Here is a 17,990-nt window from a genome sequence, read left to right as displayed (position 1 = left end):
TGAGAAGGCCCTGATGACACTTCTGAGAGGTCAGGCTTTGATTCACATAAAAGGTGATTTGGGGAGCTGAAATGATTTAGTCTAATTTTAGCCCCCTTAGGTATCTTGGTTAAATGAATTTTTAGCATAGAGACAGGTGTTTGCTTAGGTCACCCACACTTCTGTGTTGCTAACTCCATCTGAGATACTTAGGTCTCTAGACATCTCTGAGTAGTAGAGGACATGGGAGAGACCCTTGCCACCTGGAGTGGCAATTTAACTCTGCTTTCTATGTCATTCCATTTCTCTTCCTACTGGAGGTACTTTGAAGTTACAAGTCCTTTACATCACACAAATCAAGCCAGAAAATAACTTCAGAAGAACAATATTTAATATTTACATATATTAGTGAGGCCAGTGATCACGTTGGCAGGACAGAGGGTGTCCCCAGGAGCACAGAGACATGGCACTAAATATCTCCAGAGCGGGACAGCTTGGAACAAGCAGATGGCAGCAGTACAGTGCACTTAATTTTCTGTACTGGAAGTGTGCCAGTGGGTATCTCCCTCTCCTGGTGCTGGCACAGCCCAAATTGGCTTTATCAGAGAGGTGAGAGTCAGGGAGTCAAAGCTAAGGCATGAGGGCAGGGACTGTGAAGAGTTCATAGAGCCCCTCTGCTGGTGAAGGAGTCTGCCTCCACCTGACTACATGTGAATATTTCTAGCTACCTCCTTGACTCTTTTCCTCTTTACCTCCTTGTCTCCTTTATGTGGTAGCACTGTCCAGGCTTCACTGCTGACAATGAACATGAGCTTTTTAAGCCACCTAGCAGGCTTGGATGCACCTAGTGATGATTACAAACTTGGGCAAGTCTTATGCTTTATTTTTTACAGAAGGTACTTTTAAATTTTACGGGTCAAATTTCCTACTTCTAGAGGTAAAACTGTGCTCCAAAGTACATATGCTCCTCATCTAGGCAACTTCTTCCCCATTTTTGTATAAAGGAGACATTTATATGAAGCATTTTGTATACTACATTGGAGGACAGCACAAACAGTGTGTGTCTGCAATCACTGTGTTCAAATAGCTTACTCCAATGCAGAAATATTAACAACTATGACTGAGAAAACACAAATGTCTCTCTTTGAAAATAGGCTCCAAGTACTTTAAATATATTCAGGTTTTCATAGCTGTGTACATATGTTCAGCACGGGTAAAGATTGATTAAAAGGCTGACTGAGGGAAGACAATTCATGTCCAAGAATTAACCTTTGAGGAAGTCACTGAAATGATGGGTTTTCTGAAATTTCCCAGTCACGGACTTCAGCTCAAGATCAAGGGCTTGTGTGATTATGCAGATCCTGGTTGGGATAACTGTTACTATAACACTAAAACTGATGCAGTTTGTTGCCTTCAGATTATATCTTTTGTTTTTTACTAAGCTGAACATAATTGCTACCTTTATCTTTGGTTATCTTTAGCTAGTCAATTGGTTTGGCCATATGATCTATTCTAGAGCAGCCCTACAGACCTGTGTGGAAGTTAGTGAAATTCCTATGTAGTCTCATGAGGGCAAAATGGTTTTCACCCCCGTGTTAAACCAGACGTTTCTAAACTCTTGCTCCAAACCCTGCTGTCTATATTGACCCAAATGCCCCTCAAAGGCTCCCACATCTCTCAGATACTCCTGAAGAACCGATTTAGAAGTGCACTGGACTTTGTCAAACATGAGAGCAAGCTACTGAATGGCACAAGGGAATTTGGCTCCAGGGTGGCTGAAGGATGCTGAAAACTGTGTTCTTCAGTTGCCTCTGCAGTGTGTCAAAAACTGCTTGATATATTCTCTGCTCATCCTAATTCAAATCTGTGAGTGCCCAGTTAGCAAGTTAATAGGAATGGGCAGGTGAGCCACAGTGGGATCTGGGGAGGATGGGACGTTATTTACATCAACCAGAGAGTACCTGCTTCATGCAGTTGATAAATATATACATTAACAACAGTTCCATCTCCCACATACACAAGAGGGCAAGTGGTGATCTTTTATCTGAAGATTGTTGTGCTTAATACGCAAGTCAGGACCAGGTAGAATAACGTTTTTGCCAGTACCTGAGGTTTAGCAGGTGTAGTTACAGAGATGAAAATGTGGAGTCTCAGATCTAAATGATCTAGCCCTTTTCCACCCTGACGTCTTTTATAAAAAATTCGTTTTGCCCCCAAAAACTCCTGAACATTTTGTTTTTAGTTTGTTGTTCCCCCATAAATACAGTACAGTGCATTATCCTCATCGTATGTGAATCGGCAGCTCGGGGCTTGTCATGGCATTCCCTGTAGGTCATTCACATCCCAGAAATATTCGTCTGTAAGGCAATGAATGAAAGACGATTAATTAATATTCCAGGGGGATCTTAGGCTTACTGCAAATATCTTGTACAATGAAAAGAAACAATTAAAAGGAAGCAGTAGTGATAAATGAAACTTGAAAGAGGTTTTCTTCCATTTTGTAAAATAACAATTTAACTGCTGTTGACCAATTTAAAACATATCTACTTTTTGTCGCTCTCTTACAGATGCTAGGGAGGGTCATTACACTTTATCAAAAAGGCATCTTGAATAGGAACACAACCATGCAAGTGAGTATGTCAGTATGTCATACTGCTCTGCTGTTCAGAAATATCTGAGGACCGGGTTATCCCTGACTGCAATGTGATGGAGAGAGAACAAGTGTGTGTGCAAATAAAATCTGTACTGTCTCAGCTCCCCCGAGGAGCTTGTTCAGGGGCTGTGCACATCTGTCAGCTCATGTACCATTACATAGCCTGAAAAATAAAATTGGTAGGAATGTAAAGCACTCTGATATCTTCTACTGCATACCAACCTTTCTTCTCCTCATACATGTGCCACATATGAAACCAGTAAGTCCATTGATGACTTGAATAAAACAAAGAATAGCTTCAATCACACCGATGGCCAGGAGAATAGAGAAAAGAACAATATTCCAAAGGATGATGTTTTCAGGTTCTTTGCAAATACTCCATGTTGTCTGGTTGAACAAGTAATTGTCTCTGTGTTAGAGAAAAATAATTGGCAAGGTATTAGAAAATAAAAACTGCAGAATGCTTTCTGTGTTTTCTGGCATTACATTTTCTGAGCTTGATTGCACAAAGTGAGTCTCAAATTCTACTAGTTGGTAAAAGCTGGTGATTTTCTTCAGAATTCTCTTTGCACAGATGCAATTGATAACTAGGGAATAGAACCACATCTGTACTTTGTTGCATACACAAGAAGCTCCTCTTTGTTCTGTGGCTGAATTGTATTAGTTATTTTGTGTTAATAACCAAAGAGAAAGGTCTGTAATGGTTTTAAGATGTGTCTCCATATTCCCCATTCCTGCTGTGGTATCTCAGCCCATCTCTAGCTCTGACTTGAAGAGCATGATTGCCAAGGTTAACTTTAAAGATTCAGAGATTTTTTCTTTGCTTTTCAGAAGCAAGTAGAGCAGGCTCAATTCTTGATGATTTAACAGATTAATGTGGCACAGTAATCAAACATTTCCCTTTGACTCCTTTGGGAGTCCCAGCTCACCAGCATTTTAAAAGCATGATGCAAATTGCACAAGGGGCCCCTGACAAGCACAACAGAAGAAACTCAGGCAATTTGCCAAAGAATGATTCCTTAGTCAAAGAGGTGACCAGCTGGAACATGCTATTCAGAGAAATGTGAGTTTAGTCATACGCAGGGTGGTCCATCAATTAATTTTGGAAAAATTCAAGTTTGCTATAAAAAGATGGGGGAGAGATCAGGGAAAGCGAAGTTGGAGGAGCCTGTAAGCCATACTCACTTCAGAGTGTCATTCCTGAAAGGGTAGAGGTATTCTCCATCACCTGTGTCACACAGAGGACCCCCAATCAGCCCCAGTGAGGAGATGACCACACAATATGCTCCTCCTGCAAATCCCAGCACAGCCAGAATCACTGACAGCAGCATCTGGAAGGGAAAAGACCTTCAACATTGCATGCACAGAGGTTTGAGTGGCATGGAGAGTGTGAGAAGATGACTGGGGTTAAAAAATTAGAGGAGACTAAGAATTACAAGATAAAATGCAACTGCTACTCAAATGGATGGAACACGGCTGACATGCCCCATGAGAGTTCCCTATACAGCAATAAACACCTGCTATGGGGGATGGAACGGAGCACGGAGCAAAATGGAGATGCTGCGGCCTCCCTCCATAGAAACCCCTGCAGGGAGGGGAGCACAGTGGTACTTCGTAGTTCCTAAGACTGTATGGCACTTCTCAACCAAGGGAGATAGATGAAGATGTTCTGCTGCTGAGCAACAACTGTTGAAATCCCACTTCTTAAGTGCCAAAATACGTCCACCTTCCATTAGGCATGAGAAGCGAAGTGAGAGAATTTTACACCAGTAAGAAATAAAAGGATTTATGACTCAAGTCACTCAAGTTCTACCTAAATATAAAGAAATAGTATAAAAGTCAGTTGAGAATAAGGGAAAATTGAGGAAGACTCCACCGAAACTTCTGGGATGAGTCAACATGCTGAACCTGTCTACCCCTCTATAGGGACATCTGTTGGGTAAGAATCATACTTCACGTGCATTAAATACTGATATTAGGATTAGAGCTTGCTTTATAGTGTAGCAGATTGTTTCAAACATGTTTTTGCAGTCAGATACTATCACTGGCAACCCTCAAACCTTATTAACCTGTCACAATTTGTATTAATAAAGAGTGTTATTCCATAAACTGTTAGAGTGAGTCCTTTACAGGTGCTAGCAGTTGACGGCAGCAGATAACACATTGGTAAGACCCACTGAGGGGTCTCCATGCTGGTGACTTAGCCCCCTGAAAAGGGCAGTCGAATTACCCTCTGATCCAGTGAACCTGTTCAGTGAAGAGTACCCTTGTGGGATGCTGACAGACTAGTCAGGTATAAGGGTTTCGGCTTCTCTGGGGCACTGACAGACAAATAAATCACTAAGGGTTGAGAAAATCTCCCCACATTAAGGATTGGATAAACCCCCCTTTTCAAATGACAGAGAGCTTACACTGAATGGGAAAAAATTCTCTTTATTTGTTTCTTACTATATGCTGAAACTACTGCTACTACTTTTTCTACTACTATTAATAATAAATTTGTGGGAACAAAATATAGTTGACTTTTTCTGACTGTTATAGCTATTCTAGATGTTAAAGGACTTCAGACTTTATTTGTTTAGCTTTTAAAAGGTGGCAAGCCCAGAGCTTTACTTATTCAGAGTTTTATACTTGAACTATCAGTTATGAAAAATCTGGTAAGTCTTTTTTCAAAAGCCAGTAAGAAACCAGTCCTGGCTTGATGTGTTCCATATCATGTGCCTTGGCATTTCCAATTCTTCACCTTTCTTGACCCTTGCACCAACAGAAACTAGAAAGCAACCACCAAACCAGGTATGAAAGTAACAAAAGATGCATTAATTGTTTTTGCTAATTGATGGAATGCAAAAAAGCCTTTCTTGTTGCTACTTTCCTTCATTTTACAACACCATGACACGTGGTAACCGCTGTCGTGTTGAGAAATCTAATTGTGCTGTGTGTGGCAACAAACCAGTGGTGACTTTGGATTGTATGTAATGCACCTATATGTTTTGCATCAGCCACTCCCACAGAAACATTACCTTTCCTCCATTTTGGGGTAATTTTCTGTTAATGGATGGGATGCATCTGGTTGCTGTTTGTATATAGAAACAAGAATACTAGGAGCTGCTACTGGTGTTTAATCTGGGACAGGCTTTCCACTAGTCTTGCTAAGAGTCACCGCTTGTGGTTGTTCACAACACTGCCAAGAAGGAGAAAAAAATCTGGAGCAAACTGATAGAGCCAGGGGAAGACCTGGAGCAAGGACAAGGCAGCAAGCCGTCCTGGGAGTCAAGACAGAGACATGGCTGAGGAAGCACACAGGAAATACTTTCATCCATGACTTGGGTTTGAAGCCAAAAATACCTCAGGTCGCATTTCCCTGTTGTCAGCAAATACCAGTGAAACCTAACAGTCCACAAGGCAGGTAGAAACCTTCTCCTAGAGCCAGTTGCTCCACAGATCTCTGTATTACATAGTCAAATGAAAATGCCCACCATCCATGTTGGAGATTTGTGACATAGTCTTGAAAAACTATTCACTGTCCAAACATACTGGTGAATGCAGTTTCCAACTTGCCAGCTGATGACATTACTGCTTTCTGTAGAACCTTGCATGATGCTGGTGTGTGAATTGACTCATTTTGTGTGTTGTTTTGCCTCTAAAACAATCCTTGAATTAGAAGTTGCTGAGATTTCATAATCATGGCCACTCCTCGCGAATGAAGATTTGGAAAGGTCTTTACCTTTTTTAGGTGAGACACAGTGTGCGCTGAACTGAGCCCACCCTTTAATCCTAAGGTTCGTCTGCCAGGGCCGAGTGAGCTCGGACAGTGGCAGTGAGGTCCTCAGGACGTAGGTTTGTTTAGAGTGACCTCTTAGATGGATGGCCTTACAGGGCTGACGAGCTCCATCTGCCCGGAGAAGTTCCCTGACCAGGAATTGAACCCGGACCTCGGTGGTGAGAGCACCGCATCCTAACCACTAGACCACCAGGGAACCCCGAGATTTCATAATAATAACGGATTAATAATTTTATTTTTTTTTTTGCAACGCTGGATACTCTTTTTTGTCTTTATCTTCATGTTGGCTGAGTTGGCTCTTAGCAGAGCTTCATTGTCAGCAAAATGTGGGTAATTTAGCATATTGCCCCAGACCAAAGGAGTGCCTGGGTTTCAGCTGATGCACTGTCTCTCATACTAAGACCACTAACCATGCCTTGTGGTGAAGGTGAGTGACTGATACTCCGTTTGAAACTCCTGCCTATCTTGAATCACTTTTCTCATTTACTTTAACTGTGCATTCTGGTTGAAGGATCTTAATAATGCTAACAATTCATTTTAGCACAGTATAGCAGTATGGGGCATCCCAAACATAATTATGATAGAAAAAGTCAAATGGTCTTTTGCTATTACTGTGTTTTATGACAGTAGTTAGTACTAGTAATACTTGTCAACGCTATCTTCGATGACTGTTCTCTGTCACATGATTTTATCATTTGAAATCTGTCTACTGTATGACTAGCCTCGAGCCAACTATTTCCCTTACTGTGTATAAGATCATATAGACAAAGACATTGTCACCGAAAGGGGAGTCTGAGGTTACTTCAGCTGTTAGATTGGCTCTCTTGACATTTTCTAGACATGTAGTGGCATTTTCCAGTTATATGTACTGTTCTGGACACTTTTCTGAAGGTTTGCCTCATAATCTGTAGAAATCCAAGAATTTTATTAACTAATTCATGATCTCAAATTTTCAGTATTTTCCCTACTTTTACCTTTCATTGACTTCCGTCAACGCTGCCTCCGTACAATCCTAAACATCCACTGGTCAGATTATGTGACTAATACATCTGTTCTAGAACAAGCAGTAGTCACAAACATTGAGGCCATGTTGCTGAGAACACAGCTGCACTGGTCAGGACACGTCTCCAGGATGAAGGACCACCACCTCCCCAAGATCTTGCTTTATGGTGAACTTGCCACCGGCTGCCGCAAGAGAGGAGCCCTGAAGAAAAGATACAAGGACTCCCTGAAACAACATCTCAGCCTTGGCCATATTGATCATCATCACTGGTCTACTCTGGCCTCAAATCAGGAGGCCTGGAGACACGCCATCTATAACGCTGCTGCTTCCTTTGAGAACGCACACAGGATCACTCTCGAGGAGAAAAGACAACGCAGAAAGAATCGTGCCTTGCAGAATTTACCACCTAAGGAGTCTTTCTGCTGTGGCTTTTGCAATCCGATATGTCGTATTGGCCTCATAAGCCACCAGCGTGCCTGTAACAAACATGGATAGAGCCTTCCTAAATCTTTGTTCGCGAAGCCTAGCCATGAATGAATGAACTTTTCATTGAAATTTTTATTTCCTCATTTGTGTCCTTGGTTGCAACACAAGGTGTAAACTGGTATGCTTGAGTTTGCTGAAATTAGTTTCCTGTGGTGTTGACCTGTTCTCTGCTTCTCACAAAGGTTTTGCTTCTCTTTTTGTTGATTTTCTTTTAATGTTTTCCCTGCTTTATTCTTCACACAATTGGATTGCCCCTGGTGAGATGATGAAGACTTTTAGCATTTGTTCTCTGAGAATTTGCATCAACTGCTTTGGTGAAGTTACCAAGTTCCTCCTGTCCTAGCTTGTGTTGCTCTTTATTGCCCTGGTTCTTGTTTCATGCACATTTCTTTCTTCTCTGTTTCTCTGTAGGTGTGGAGTGGTTTTTTTGGGTTTTTTTAGTTGGTTGGTTGGGTGGGTGGGTTTTTTTCTGGAGTTGTTATGCTGTCTGGTTATCCAGATATCTTTGCTTTTCTAGGTCTCTTTTTCTGGAAAGTTGCTATGGCTATTCTTGTTCTACTGGTAATTCTTAAGGAAGGCTTAGAGAGAAATACTGGAGTATGTGTGCTGATGCAATGAGAGAAGCTGTATTTTGGGTGGGCCTTTTTTCCTCATCATGCTAGTGCAGTGGATGCTTTTAGATGTGCATATGCTAAGCTGCAAAGCTTTCTAAATCTATCACTTTTCAAAATCATTACTCCATAATGCAAGGACAAGAAGCCATTTATGCATATCTGAAAGTAATAATTTGAATTGTATTAATGAAAAAACTTGATGCAGCACATAATCATTGTGAACTGAAGAAGTCAATAAGGTGACTAAAAAGTATGAGAAATATAGTAATTATTACTGTTGTAGATACTTTGGTAGTGTGTAAAGCCTTTGATGAAGTCTGAAACTATTAAACCAGAAACTGCACAAAATACAATAGGATAGAGTCCCTTCCCTGAGGAAAAATGTTCTGATTGAATATAATTCTGATCAATAATAGTGCTTTAACCTTTTTTTTTTTCCTTGTGTAAACCAATGCTGAGTATTCAGTGTAGATTGTCGGTAGATCTCCAAAGCAGAAAGGTGCCCAAACTAGCCTTTGATTTACAGATGCTCCTGAGTAGCTCCAGTGAGGGCTATTTCCCTGGCAGTAGGTGGAAGCTGGTGGACAAGAGCTGGGGACCCCTTATCAGGTCCACCCAGATCTACCTCACAAGGACTTCTGGTGCTTTGGGAAGTTGCTACCTTTATGCATGTTTGAATGGATCCCAGGGGTCCTTTGCTCTCCAGAGCCTCACACCATCCCCTGCCTTGGATATGCAGCCTGTATGTTCAGGACATCTAAGCAACCCTGCTGTGGATGTCTCTGCATTTTCTTCCACTATCTCCAAAGCAAATTTTCCTTGAGCTTCCTTCTGTTGAAGAAGCATATGATTGGTCTTCAGATCTCCCTGCAATACTCACTTGTTTTTGCATGCTTGGAAATCACTCTTCCCCTGGAGCTGTGCAGGGGAAACTGTTGTTTTTAATGCCATTCATAGCCACTCACTCTTTGCTCATGTGCCCTTCTCATCTCTACTTTGAACCACATTCTGTTTAAAACATAGAGTTGTGTTGTAGACAACAGGATATCAATTTACACGACCACAGAATTGATCATGGCTTATCCAACTTTATTGCTGGATACTTTGTGCTTATAAAGGTTACTAATTAGCTTCATACATATTACAAAAGCTAAGCTCATCATTGGCTTCTAATTACCTAAGTTATATTTGCGCAAATGCTGTTTCTTTCACCTTCTCATTGCTTCTTGTTTGCTATTTACTCTACTTTCCCATCCGCTTTATATTATTCTTCTGTCACGTACACAGTTTCTCAAATACAGTGACCTTCTAATAGTTTTCTCTTACCGTGGGACCAGAGCTATAGCATCTCTCTCATGTCCTCTTTCTATCAACCATGTTTCTGTAATACTTTCCACAGAGTTGTGTGACTCCCATAGTCCCAGAAAACAGCATTTTAATTGATATACTGTCCTCACTGAGCCTATTCCTTGGTTTGCTCTGGATAGCTTCATCGCCTGGCCATCAGCTAGCTCTCTTCATATGAATATTTACCACTTTGTAATAAGGGTTAATGGGTATGGTGGTATTTCTTTGAAGGTTGGTCTGAATGATCTTGAAGATCTTTTCCAACCATAAAGATTCAATGAGTCTCCTGATTCTATAAAATATCATCATACATACTGAAACTACTTTGTCAACATCTATTGTATTCTCTGTAAGTGAACACAAAAAAGAGGAGGAACAGCTTGTAGGTTACTGATCAGTGATTGGAAGATGCAGGCGGTATATCATATACATTCATATACTGCTACTAGGAATGTCTCAGATTGTGAAAGGTTGGTGGAGAGGAATGGAGGATAGTGGGAGGTCTGTGGATGTGGGCTACTGAATGACGCTGTGCTAACAACCTTTATTGTTGGGCTGGGGAGTGAACCCAGCCAATCTGTGAAAGTTCGACTCTTGGCTCTGTAATATTTAGTGTTGGAATGAAGGATGGGGAAGGAACATCTAAGATGTGTGAACTCAACCCAGTTCAGCTGGATTTCCCCTCATAACTCACCACATTCAGCAGAGTGGGAGAACCACCAGAGTATGGCTCTTTTTCACCACTGCTTTCTATATCACATAAGGTCAGGCGAAGCAGCTGGCTCAGGCACTGGGTTCAGGGTGCTTGGGCTCACACCCCAGCTCTGCAGCTGGCCTGCTTGGCCATCATTAGCATCCTATCTGTGCTTGTGACATTTGGTAAAATCAATGTAATGGCATGTCCCTTGGGACGTACTTGCTTACATCCTAATGAAGAATGCTATTTTGATATTATGAATAATGAATTAATTTAAGTAAAGCATCTTGAAGAGGTAAAAGTCTTCTCATGGATCAAACTAAATATTAGTTGAAGACTAGAGAAGATACATGCTTGATTGTATAGAATCTCTCATTCCAGGTTGCTTCTGGGAATGATGCAGACTAAAAAAATATTTCTACGTCAGTTTATTCTTGCCAATCATGATAGCCACACAGAAGTCTGTGCTCAGGGCTTGAGAAATAATGGAGATGTCAGTATAGTGTGTTGCTTTATAATATTCTTAATTATCAAGGAAAAAAGTCTTTCTAACCGTTCTTTAGATGACAGCCTAAATTGCATTTGCATGTTTCATGTGCATAACATTTGGGCAAATACAGGCTACTAGTCCAAACTGTGGGAAGCAGTGTGGGCTCCTTAGGGCCAGATGCAGCAGCTCAGGCTTTTAGCATGGACCTGCTAATAGGGGACCTATCTATCCCTACAGAGGAAAGCAGGAATGAACCTGTGGAAAAATAAATTGCCATGGAAGGGTATGGAGGAAACAGGGCCTGGTGGAAGCAGAAGGGATAGGTAGCTGTCTCAGCCTTTAGTATTGCCTTTAGCAGGGGAAGCTGGACCCATGTTTTACTTTATGTAAAGTAAAGCCATGCTTTACTTTATGTGTAGTACCCCTCTGTCCTCAGCTTTGTGCCTTAGTGCTCCAATATCATCCCTGGCTGATTTCCCTTATACCGGCAGCTGCAATATTGTAACATTCTTGTTGGCTTAACTGAGCTCTCAGCCCCAGCCCAGGGACGCTGTAGATCAAGCTCCCCTTCTATGTTTCCCTGACATGGCTGTTGAAGGTGGCGTGATGGTTTGTGACTGCACATTTCCACCTGCTGAGCAGCCGTTTAGGAGCTATTGCACAAACTCTATAGTGCCATTTCAACACATAAATATCCACTTACCCCACATCTGTTAGCGCAACATCCTGCTCCTCCTGCTCCCAGCATCATGAATGCCGGCAAAATAACCTGTGAGAAAAGCACAAACTGAATTGGTGTGCAGCACTTTTGCTGGGATGGTTTTTAAATTCTGAGAGCTGGGGCATCATGTTCCTCAAATGCAAACCACCTTCCATCTCTTCTCTGGGAGTTACACCTGCTTAGATGTTGGTGCTGCCGAAGAGTTATTTTGAAATAAGTGTGGGATTACAGCTAGAGCTGTCTGGCAAATAGCTGGTACATTAATTCTGGTTGCTGAAGCTATACTGCTTCTTTTCAGCAGGGTATTGCTGGGGTTTTTTTGAATTTATGTGTGCAGTGTGAATATCTCTGTTAGACTGTGTAGGACGGGGTTATGAAACCTGCTTAGATATGCAGGCCCCCAAATATTTTTCAAAGGATTTATTCTCCGTTGCCTTTTATGCACACCCCAGAGCAACCTACAGCACCTGCAGTGGTGGCTGGACCACAGCTGGAAGCCTGAAGAAGTAGAGTATTGAGGTTAAAAAGGCATTCCTCTTCCTGGAAAGAAGTCAGCTCTTAAACAATCATAAGTGGACCCCAAGGCAGCATCAGCCCCAGTGTGCTACTGTCTGGCACTCAGAAGAAGAGTTAATACCTCTGCCCATCAAGCCAACACTTCCTTTCCTCCAGGGCTGTCTTCTTTCTTTCGAGGTTTTCCATCTAAGCTGCAAAGACCTTTTTGTCATCTATTAGCCTGGCTCAGGATGAAGGGTTTGCTTGGCAGCTTTCTTTTTATGCAGTGCCTGATTTTAAACACTGGCCTTTTGACATGGGAATGAAAATTTGCTAGATTTGGCTGTTGTCAGTAAAACAGGAGCTGTGCATGAGCCATGGCTCAGTCAGGCACTTCCCAGTGTTGCACATAAGCTTTCCCCGAGGAGAGATGTTACAATGACGCACAGAGCCTCTCTTTGCACCCTAAATGTCTGAAATAAGGAAACAGAGAGATGCATGGGGTATTGCAGCCTCATCTGTAGAGCCAGGATATGGACCAGACTCCAGTCATGGGACATTTGTCCCCCTGTTTAACTCTTTAGGAGGCCCAGAAGTCAATCCTCAATTTTCCATACTTCCAGTACCTAGAAAACAGAGCTGATAACAATGTTTTATTTACCCTTTTCTTCACCTGTGGGCATTTCTCATGCTGTTTTCTGGAAAACCTGTACACCCAATAGCATTGCTTGTGGATCAATAATTACTCCTAATGCTGTGTTTTGAAGCTCAATGCAAATTTTTCCTCTCCTCTTACTTGCTGTTCTCATTTTTGATGTATGTTGTGCTGGCCACAGGCAAGTCAGTGTGGAAGCCTTAAAAGAGAGCTCATTTTCAATGAGCCAGTGATGCTCTTATGTCTAACATCTGCCTTTTCTTTCATTGAACGCCAATGACTCCTGGGCTTTCAGTGATATGAATTTTCCACAGGTCTCTCATGTAGTTCCACTTCTTCCTTTTACAGACTCATGCTTACGTTCAAGCTCAGCATGAGTAATAGGCCCAAGCAGTAGCTGGAAGAAGAAGCAGGCAAGCTGCTGGTAGAGAACAATTTACTGAATGATCTTATACCATGTCTCTGCTTTGGGATATATGAGTCTGAACCACATCCACTGCAAGTTTTCTGTAGACTTAAGTGGTAGCTGCATCATAGCCTGACTATGAATGAGATTTGCTTTATTTCTCAGTTAATTCTTAAACATTCATTTTTTTTTTGGCATGCAGGTAGTTAGCTCTGTACCAGTTTACCATTTGCCTAGGCTGCATAGCAGCTTGTATGCTGGTCATATGTACAGTACTCTCTCAGCTTTTTAACTGCACTTGGGTAGGTAATTGGGAGAGCACAAAGGGAGCAGGTTTTCTGATGAACTGGAAAGATAACTATTCCCCAACGTGTTCCCTTCCAGCCATGGATATTCATATAAAAGCAATCTTTCCTGAGACCTGGAATGGAGAATTAGTTATAGAAGAGCACATTCAAACCAGATCAAACCCAAGAAGATGTAGGTGGGAGTGTGGGAACATGAGGCATTCAGGGTTTAAGGCATTCGCAGCTCCACATTTGTGGAGTGTTAGTTGGGTTTTGAACTAACACCTACTGAAACATTTCAGTTTTGCCCTTAAAGTTTTTGAGAATTACGTGTGCATAAAATCAATTAGAGGAATAACGAGGCCGTGCAGACAACAGTGACCTCCAGCTAATCTTAGGACCTCAGCTTTGCTTTGACTCATGGAGAATGAACACCCATGTAACCCTCCTCAGAGTGAGCAGTCAGTCTTAGTGCTTCTTTCTGTCTTGGAGTCCTGTTATGCATTTCAGGAATACCTTCATTAGCCACCTTTTTGTCCTAAATACATTTTCTCAGTCACGTTACCCAGCTTCCCAGTTAAGCTGTTCACAAGTTTATGCAAAACACATTTCTATAACTTTTTCTGTTAATGGAGGTTTTCTTGGCCCTGAATTTAAAAGAAAACAGAACAAACCCCCTAAGAAACATTAGAAACACCTCTCTTACCAGTATCCCAGCTCCTAGAATGCCATGGAAATACCAGACCAGATCAGTTATCTCGCTGAGCTGCAGAACTCGTCCGTTGGGGAAGTACAGGAGAATGTTGGAGATGATGGCACATGTCGCCAGTGGGAACAGGGTAATCCCAATGCACTTTGAACACTTCCCCGTGCACATGGCAGCTCTCTGCTCAGGAAAGACACAGGGAGGTTTGGGTAACTGCAGCGCAGGTAACACAGGATTTCAGCAGTTTTTTTCTTAAACAAAGAATCTTTAAAGAAGAATCAGTTTTGAAGAAAGAAATGTTCCAGGTAAAACTTACGCAGATAATCCTATTCTACAGACCCTGTTCCCTTCAGTGACTTTATTTAAAATTGAATTACTCAAAACTGGAATGTTTAATTGGATTTATTTAAAATTATAGGACTAAACCTGTGTTGCTATGAAATTAACAGAGAGTTTCATTTTAATTGTTAATGTACAATTGTCTGTCCATTGGGAACATAAGTAACAAACCCATGACCACACAGATACCCTGGCTGGCAGTCTTCATGGTGGGCCTAAGGCCTTGAGTGAAAGGGTAGATGGATGTACTGGTTTGTCTGGGACCACTGTCTTGGGAAGCTGGTTTGAAATGTCTTGTACTGAAGGTCTAGAAGAGCAGGAAATGGCTACCAAGAATGCCATAGGAATGTACAACCCTGCCTTGGCGCTTTGGAAAATGGAGAAGCCTCACAGGGCCCCCTACCAGCTGCATTTCCACTATTTCAGTAAAAAATACACTGTCAGCAAGAATTGGTGAAATGTTCATTACTGTTTTCTGTGATATTCTTATTCTGAAATTAAGAGTAGATAAGACTGTGAGTTGTGGGCTTGTTTGGCATCCATGCTAAAATACCTGAAAAACTATAAGCCTGTCTAATCCTGTGGCTATTTGCTAAGGAAAGGTCAAAAAGCCATCCCACCTCATTTTCAGAGATCTGCCATAACATATAAAACAGCTGCTTAGTACTTAACAGCATTTGGGTTCTTATTTTAAAATAGAAGAATCAACATAAATGAAGCACTAGTTGAAAGAGATCTCTGCAGGTCTCCAGTCCAACCTTCTGCTGAAAGCAGGACTATCAACAGCGCTAGGTCACTGTGTCGGCCTTGGCTTTATGTAGCTGAGCCTTGAAAACCCCCAAGGATGGAACCACAACCACCTCTTTGGGTGAAAAATGTTTTCTCGTGTCCAACCTGAATCTCCCAATCTGTAAATGGGGCTATTGCTCCTCATTACATCCTCTCCCACCACTCCACCACCTCTGTCACCCCCAAGTTTGTTGTAGGCTGTTATTAGATCCCTCTTCATCAAAGTCTACAATCTCAGCTCATTCTGTGCACATGTTGTGATCTATAGCCAAGGAGAAAAGACTGATCAGTACAAAAGTGGATCCACAGATATTTCTCCATGTCAGCTTGGAAATTCCAAATCACTAAGGCAGAGATTATTGAACTTTCACATGGCCATGAACTTTATGACACAGACGGATCACAAGTTCTTCATGATGTTTTATCATAGCTTCACTCCAACTCAAGGCTTTCAAATGCATAAAGGTATAAAATGTGCATGAAAATACAAAATACCAATCTGTGGGTTTCTTTCCTCAGAGAGAACTGACAGTTTACGACAAAGAGGGCTTTGCTCTCCTGTGAGCAAGTTACCAAATGCAAGAGAAGGAAAAGGATCTGGTCACACTCTGTTGCAGTACACACACCTGTAGCCAAGCACGTGCAGATGCCTACGCTTGCTACGTGCAAATGGTTATTGTAATAACTGAGACAGTAAACATGAAATGTCCCTCAATTTGGTCATATGCAGTGGCTAATCCTTAAAGTTTTATAACACAGGTTGGTGTTGAGAAGGTATTAAGCAGGCTAGGAGCACAGAAATCAGTCAAGTTTGGGTTCCCAAGCAAAAAAAGGCCCAGGTGAAAGATAATATGAAGACGTTTGAGAAAGACAGAGGCAGACTAAAACAGACTTTGCTGACAAAACAAAGACAGCGAAGAGGTAAGGTAAGGCATGAGGACAGACAATGTCCTCAGACCTCTGTAACTGAAAAGGAAAACAGAAAGACTTTATCAGGTGCCATATATTGCTGTGAGGCAGCTGTGACTGCCAGACACTTCTGAGTTTGCATTTTTATAGCAAAAAATTTGCATCATTCTCTGCCACTGTGAGTTCAATAAGAGAACTGTGCTTCCCTGCCTTTTCTTCTGAGCACTTTACAATCATGTTGTACTTTTTAATCTAGCTTTAAAACAAGTTAACTGGAATTAAACTATTCCAGAGGGGAAGATTTTTAACAGAGATACTTCTTTGTGTATGGTCATTACCTATTGTTTATATAGTGCTCAAAATTTGACAAGGCATTTTGCAAGGCTCTGGAAAAAGCCCCAGCTCAAAGAGGTAAAAATCTAAACAGAAAAACAATGTGCAAGTGAAAGATAAAGTGGGGAAGGAGTGAAGGGACATGGGAAAAATGTTGGATATTTCACCTGTCTTTGAAATAACTAATGTGTAGGTTATTTTCTACATTGACTTTTGCCTGTCTGCTTTCCCATCTCATTCCAGCTTTAGCCTTTCCATGTTTTCCCAGCCTCACGTACTTCCCCTCCCCAGAGAGAAGCAAACAAACACAGGCATTGCCTGGCCTCTTACAAAAGCTAAGTCTTGTAGTTGAGTTATAAATCCTCTTCTGCACCTTTCATACAACATTGGAGGGCCCAATTGTCATCCAGTGCAAAGCAACATGACACTGCTTTGGCTGGAAGAATAGGGGGCAAGAGCCTGTTCCCTCTGACCTATCCCAGTACCACTTCAAACTGCAGGGAGAACTTATCTAAACAACAATCACCAGGCGTAGCAAGAGCCTCTGCCACCAAAATCAATGCCACTTTGCTACCTGTGCACAACAGAGGATCTGACTGTGTTATTACAGTTTAGGAAAACACTCTGGACTGCCAGAAGCACTTAAAAGACATTATTAATTCACCAAACAAAAGCACATTCTGCAGCTTTGTTAAGCAAGGTGGCTAGAGCAAGCTTCTAATTTTTAATGAGGGTTGTAGAAAGTTTTGCTTTTTAATGCTAAGGAAAGCACTGTAAATACTTTTGGTTACCTTCTAGACAGAGCTAAGATGGCCTCAAGGCTCCAGAGTTCCCCTCAGCTGGCTTCAGGCTTTCCAGCTCCTCTCTCCTAGAGTGTGGCGGTCTGAGGGAAGCTGAGAGATGTTTTTGGGTGATGGCCTCTATTAAACAAATAGCTGTTTCTCTTTGGAGAATGAGGAAATACCCCAAGTTATCCCTGGTTGGCCAGCACAAGGTTGGCGTGTCACCCGGGGTTATTGATTATTTTAAGGGCAGTGTTCCAGTGGTCAATGCCTCGGCCCCCAGGACACGCGGATTGGAACAGTGGAGACCTTTTTACAGCTGCAGCTGTTTCAGCCATGTGCAGTTTGGGAGAAGAGGAAAAGCAGGAAATAGCAGAGAAACAATGGGTGCTTGGCAGAAAATGTGATTGAAGCACAAGGTGGTGGCCCAGCAAAGTCTGGCCACTGGTGTGTTGCTGTCTTCTGCACAACAAGTTGTGGCTGTTAAAATTCAGTACTGGTTGTGCTCCAAAGGATGC

At 41.9% G+C, this 17,990-nt stretch overlaps 1 protein-coding gene across 1 annotated transcript; it reads right to left on the bottom strand.

Annotated features, from left to right (window-relative positions):
• Positions 1-352: 352 nt before the first annotated feature.
• On the bottom strand, positions 353-17,632 carry LOC127467874 (transmembrane 4 L6 family member 1-like). The gene is made up of 6 exons (XM_051780368.1): positions 17,482-17,632; positions 14,321-14,500; positions 11,754-11,819; positions 3,818-3,963; positions 2,855-3,041; positions 353-2,336 (listed from the first exon to the last, which is right to left on the bottom strand). Exons 2-6 carry the CDS (start codon positions 14,489-14,491, stop codon positions 2,316-2,318), a joined length of 591 nt encoding a protein of 196 aa, XP_051636328.1. The 5' UTR covers positions 14,492-14,500; positions 17,482-17,632; the 3' UTR covers positions 353-2,315.
• Positions 17,633-17,990: the final 358 nt, after the last annotated feature.

Source organism: Manacus candei, unplaced genomic scaffold (assembly GCF_025592945.1).
Source record: "Manacus candei isolate 608988 ecotype Guabito, Panama unplaced genomic scaffold, ASM2559294v1 h1tg000014l, whole genome shotgun sequence".
Classification (NCBI taxonomy): Eukaryota; Metazoa; Chordata; class Aves; order Passeriformes; family Pipridae; genus Manacus; species Manacus candei.
Note: the sequence above shows the minus strand (reverse complement) of the source record. Positions and strands in the feature narration are given on the sequence as shown.

Bases quoted from the DNA above. Each gene is read 5' to 3' on its own strand.
- LOC127467874 (XM_051780368.1), bottom strand. From the start codon at position 14,491: ATGTGCACGGGGAAGTGTTCAAAGTGCATTGGGATTACCCTGTTCCCA. The intron at 11,820-14,320 runs GTAAGAGAGGTG...CTTTTCTCACAG, and splicing joins TTCTAGGAGCTGGGATACTG to GTTATTTTGCCGGCATTCAT. The intron at 2,337-2,854 runs GTTGGTATGCAG...ATTGCCTTACAG, and splicing joins CATGTATGAGGAGAAGAAAG to ACGAATATTTCTGGGATGTG.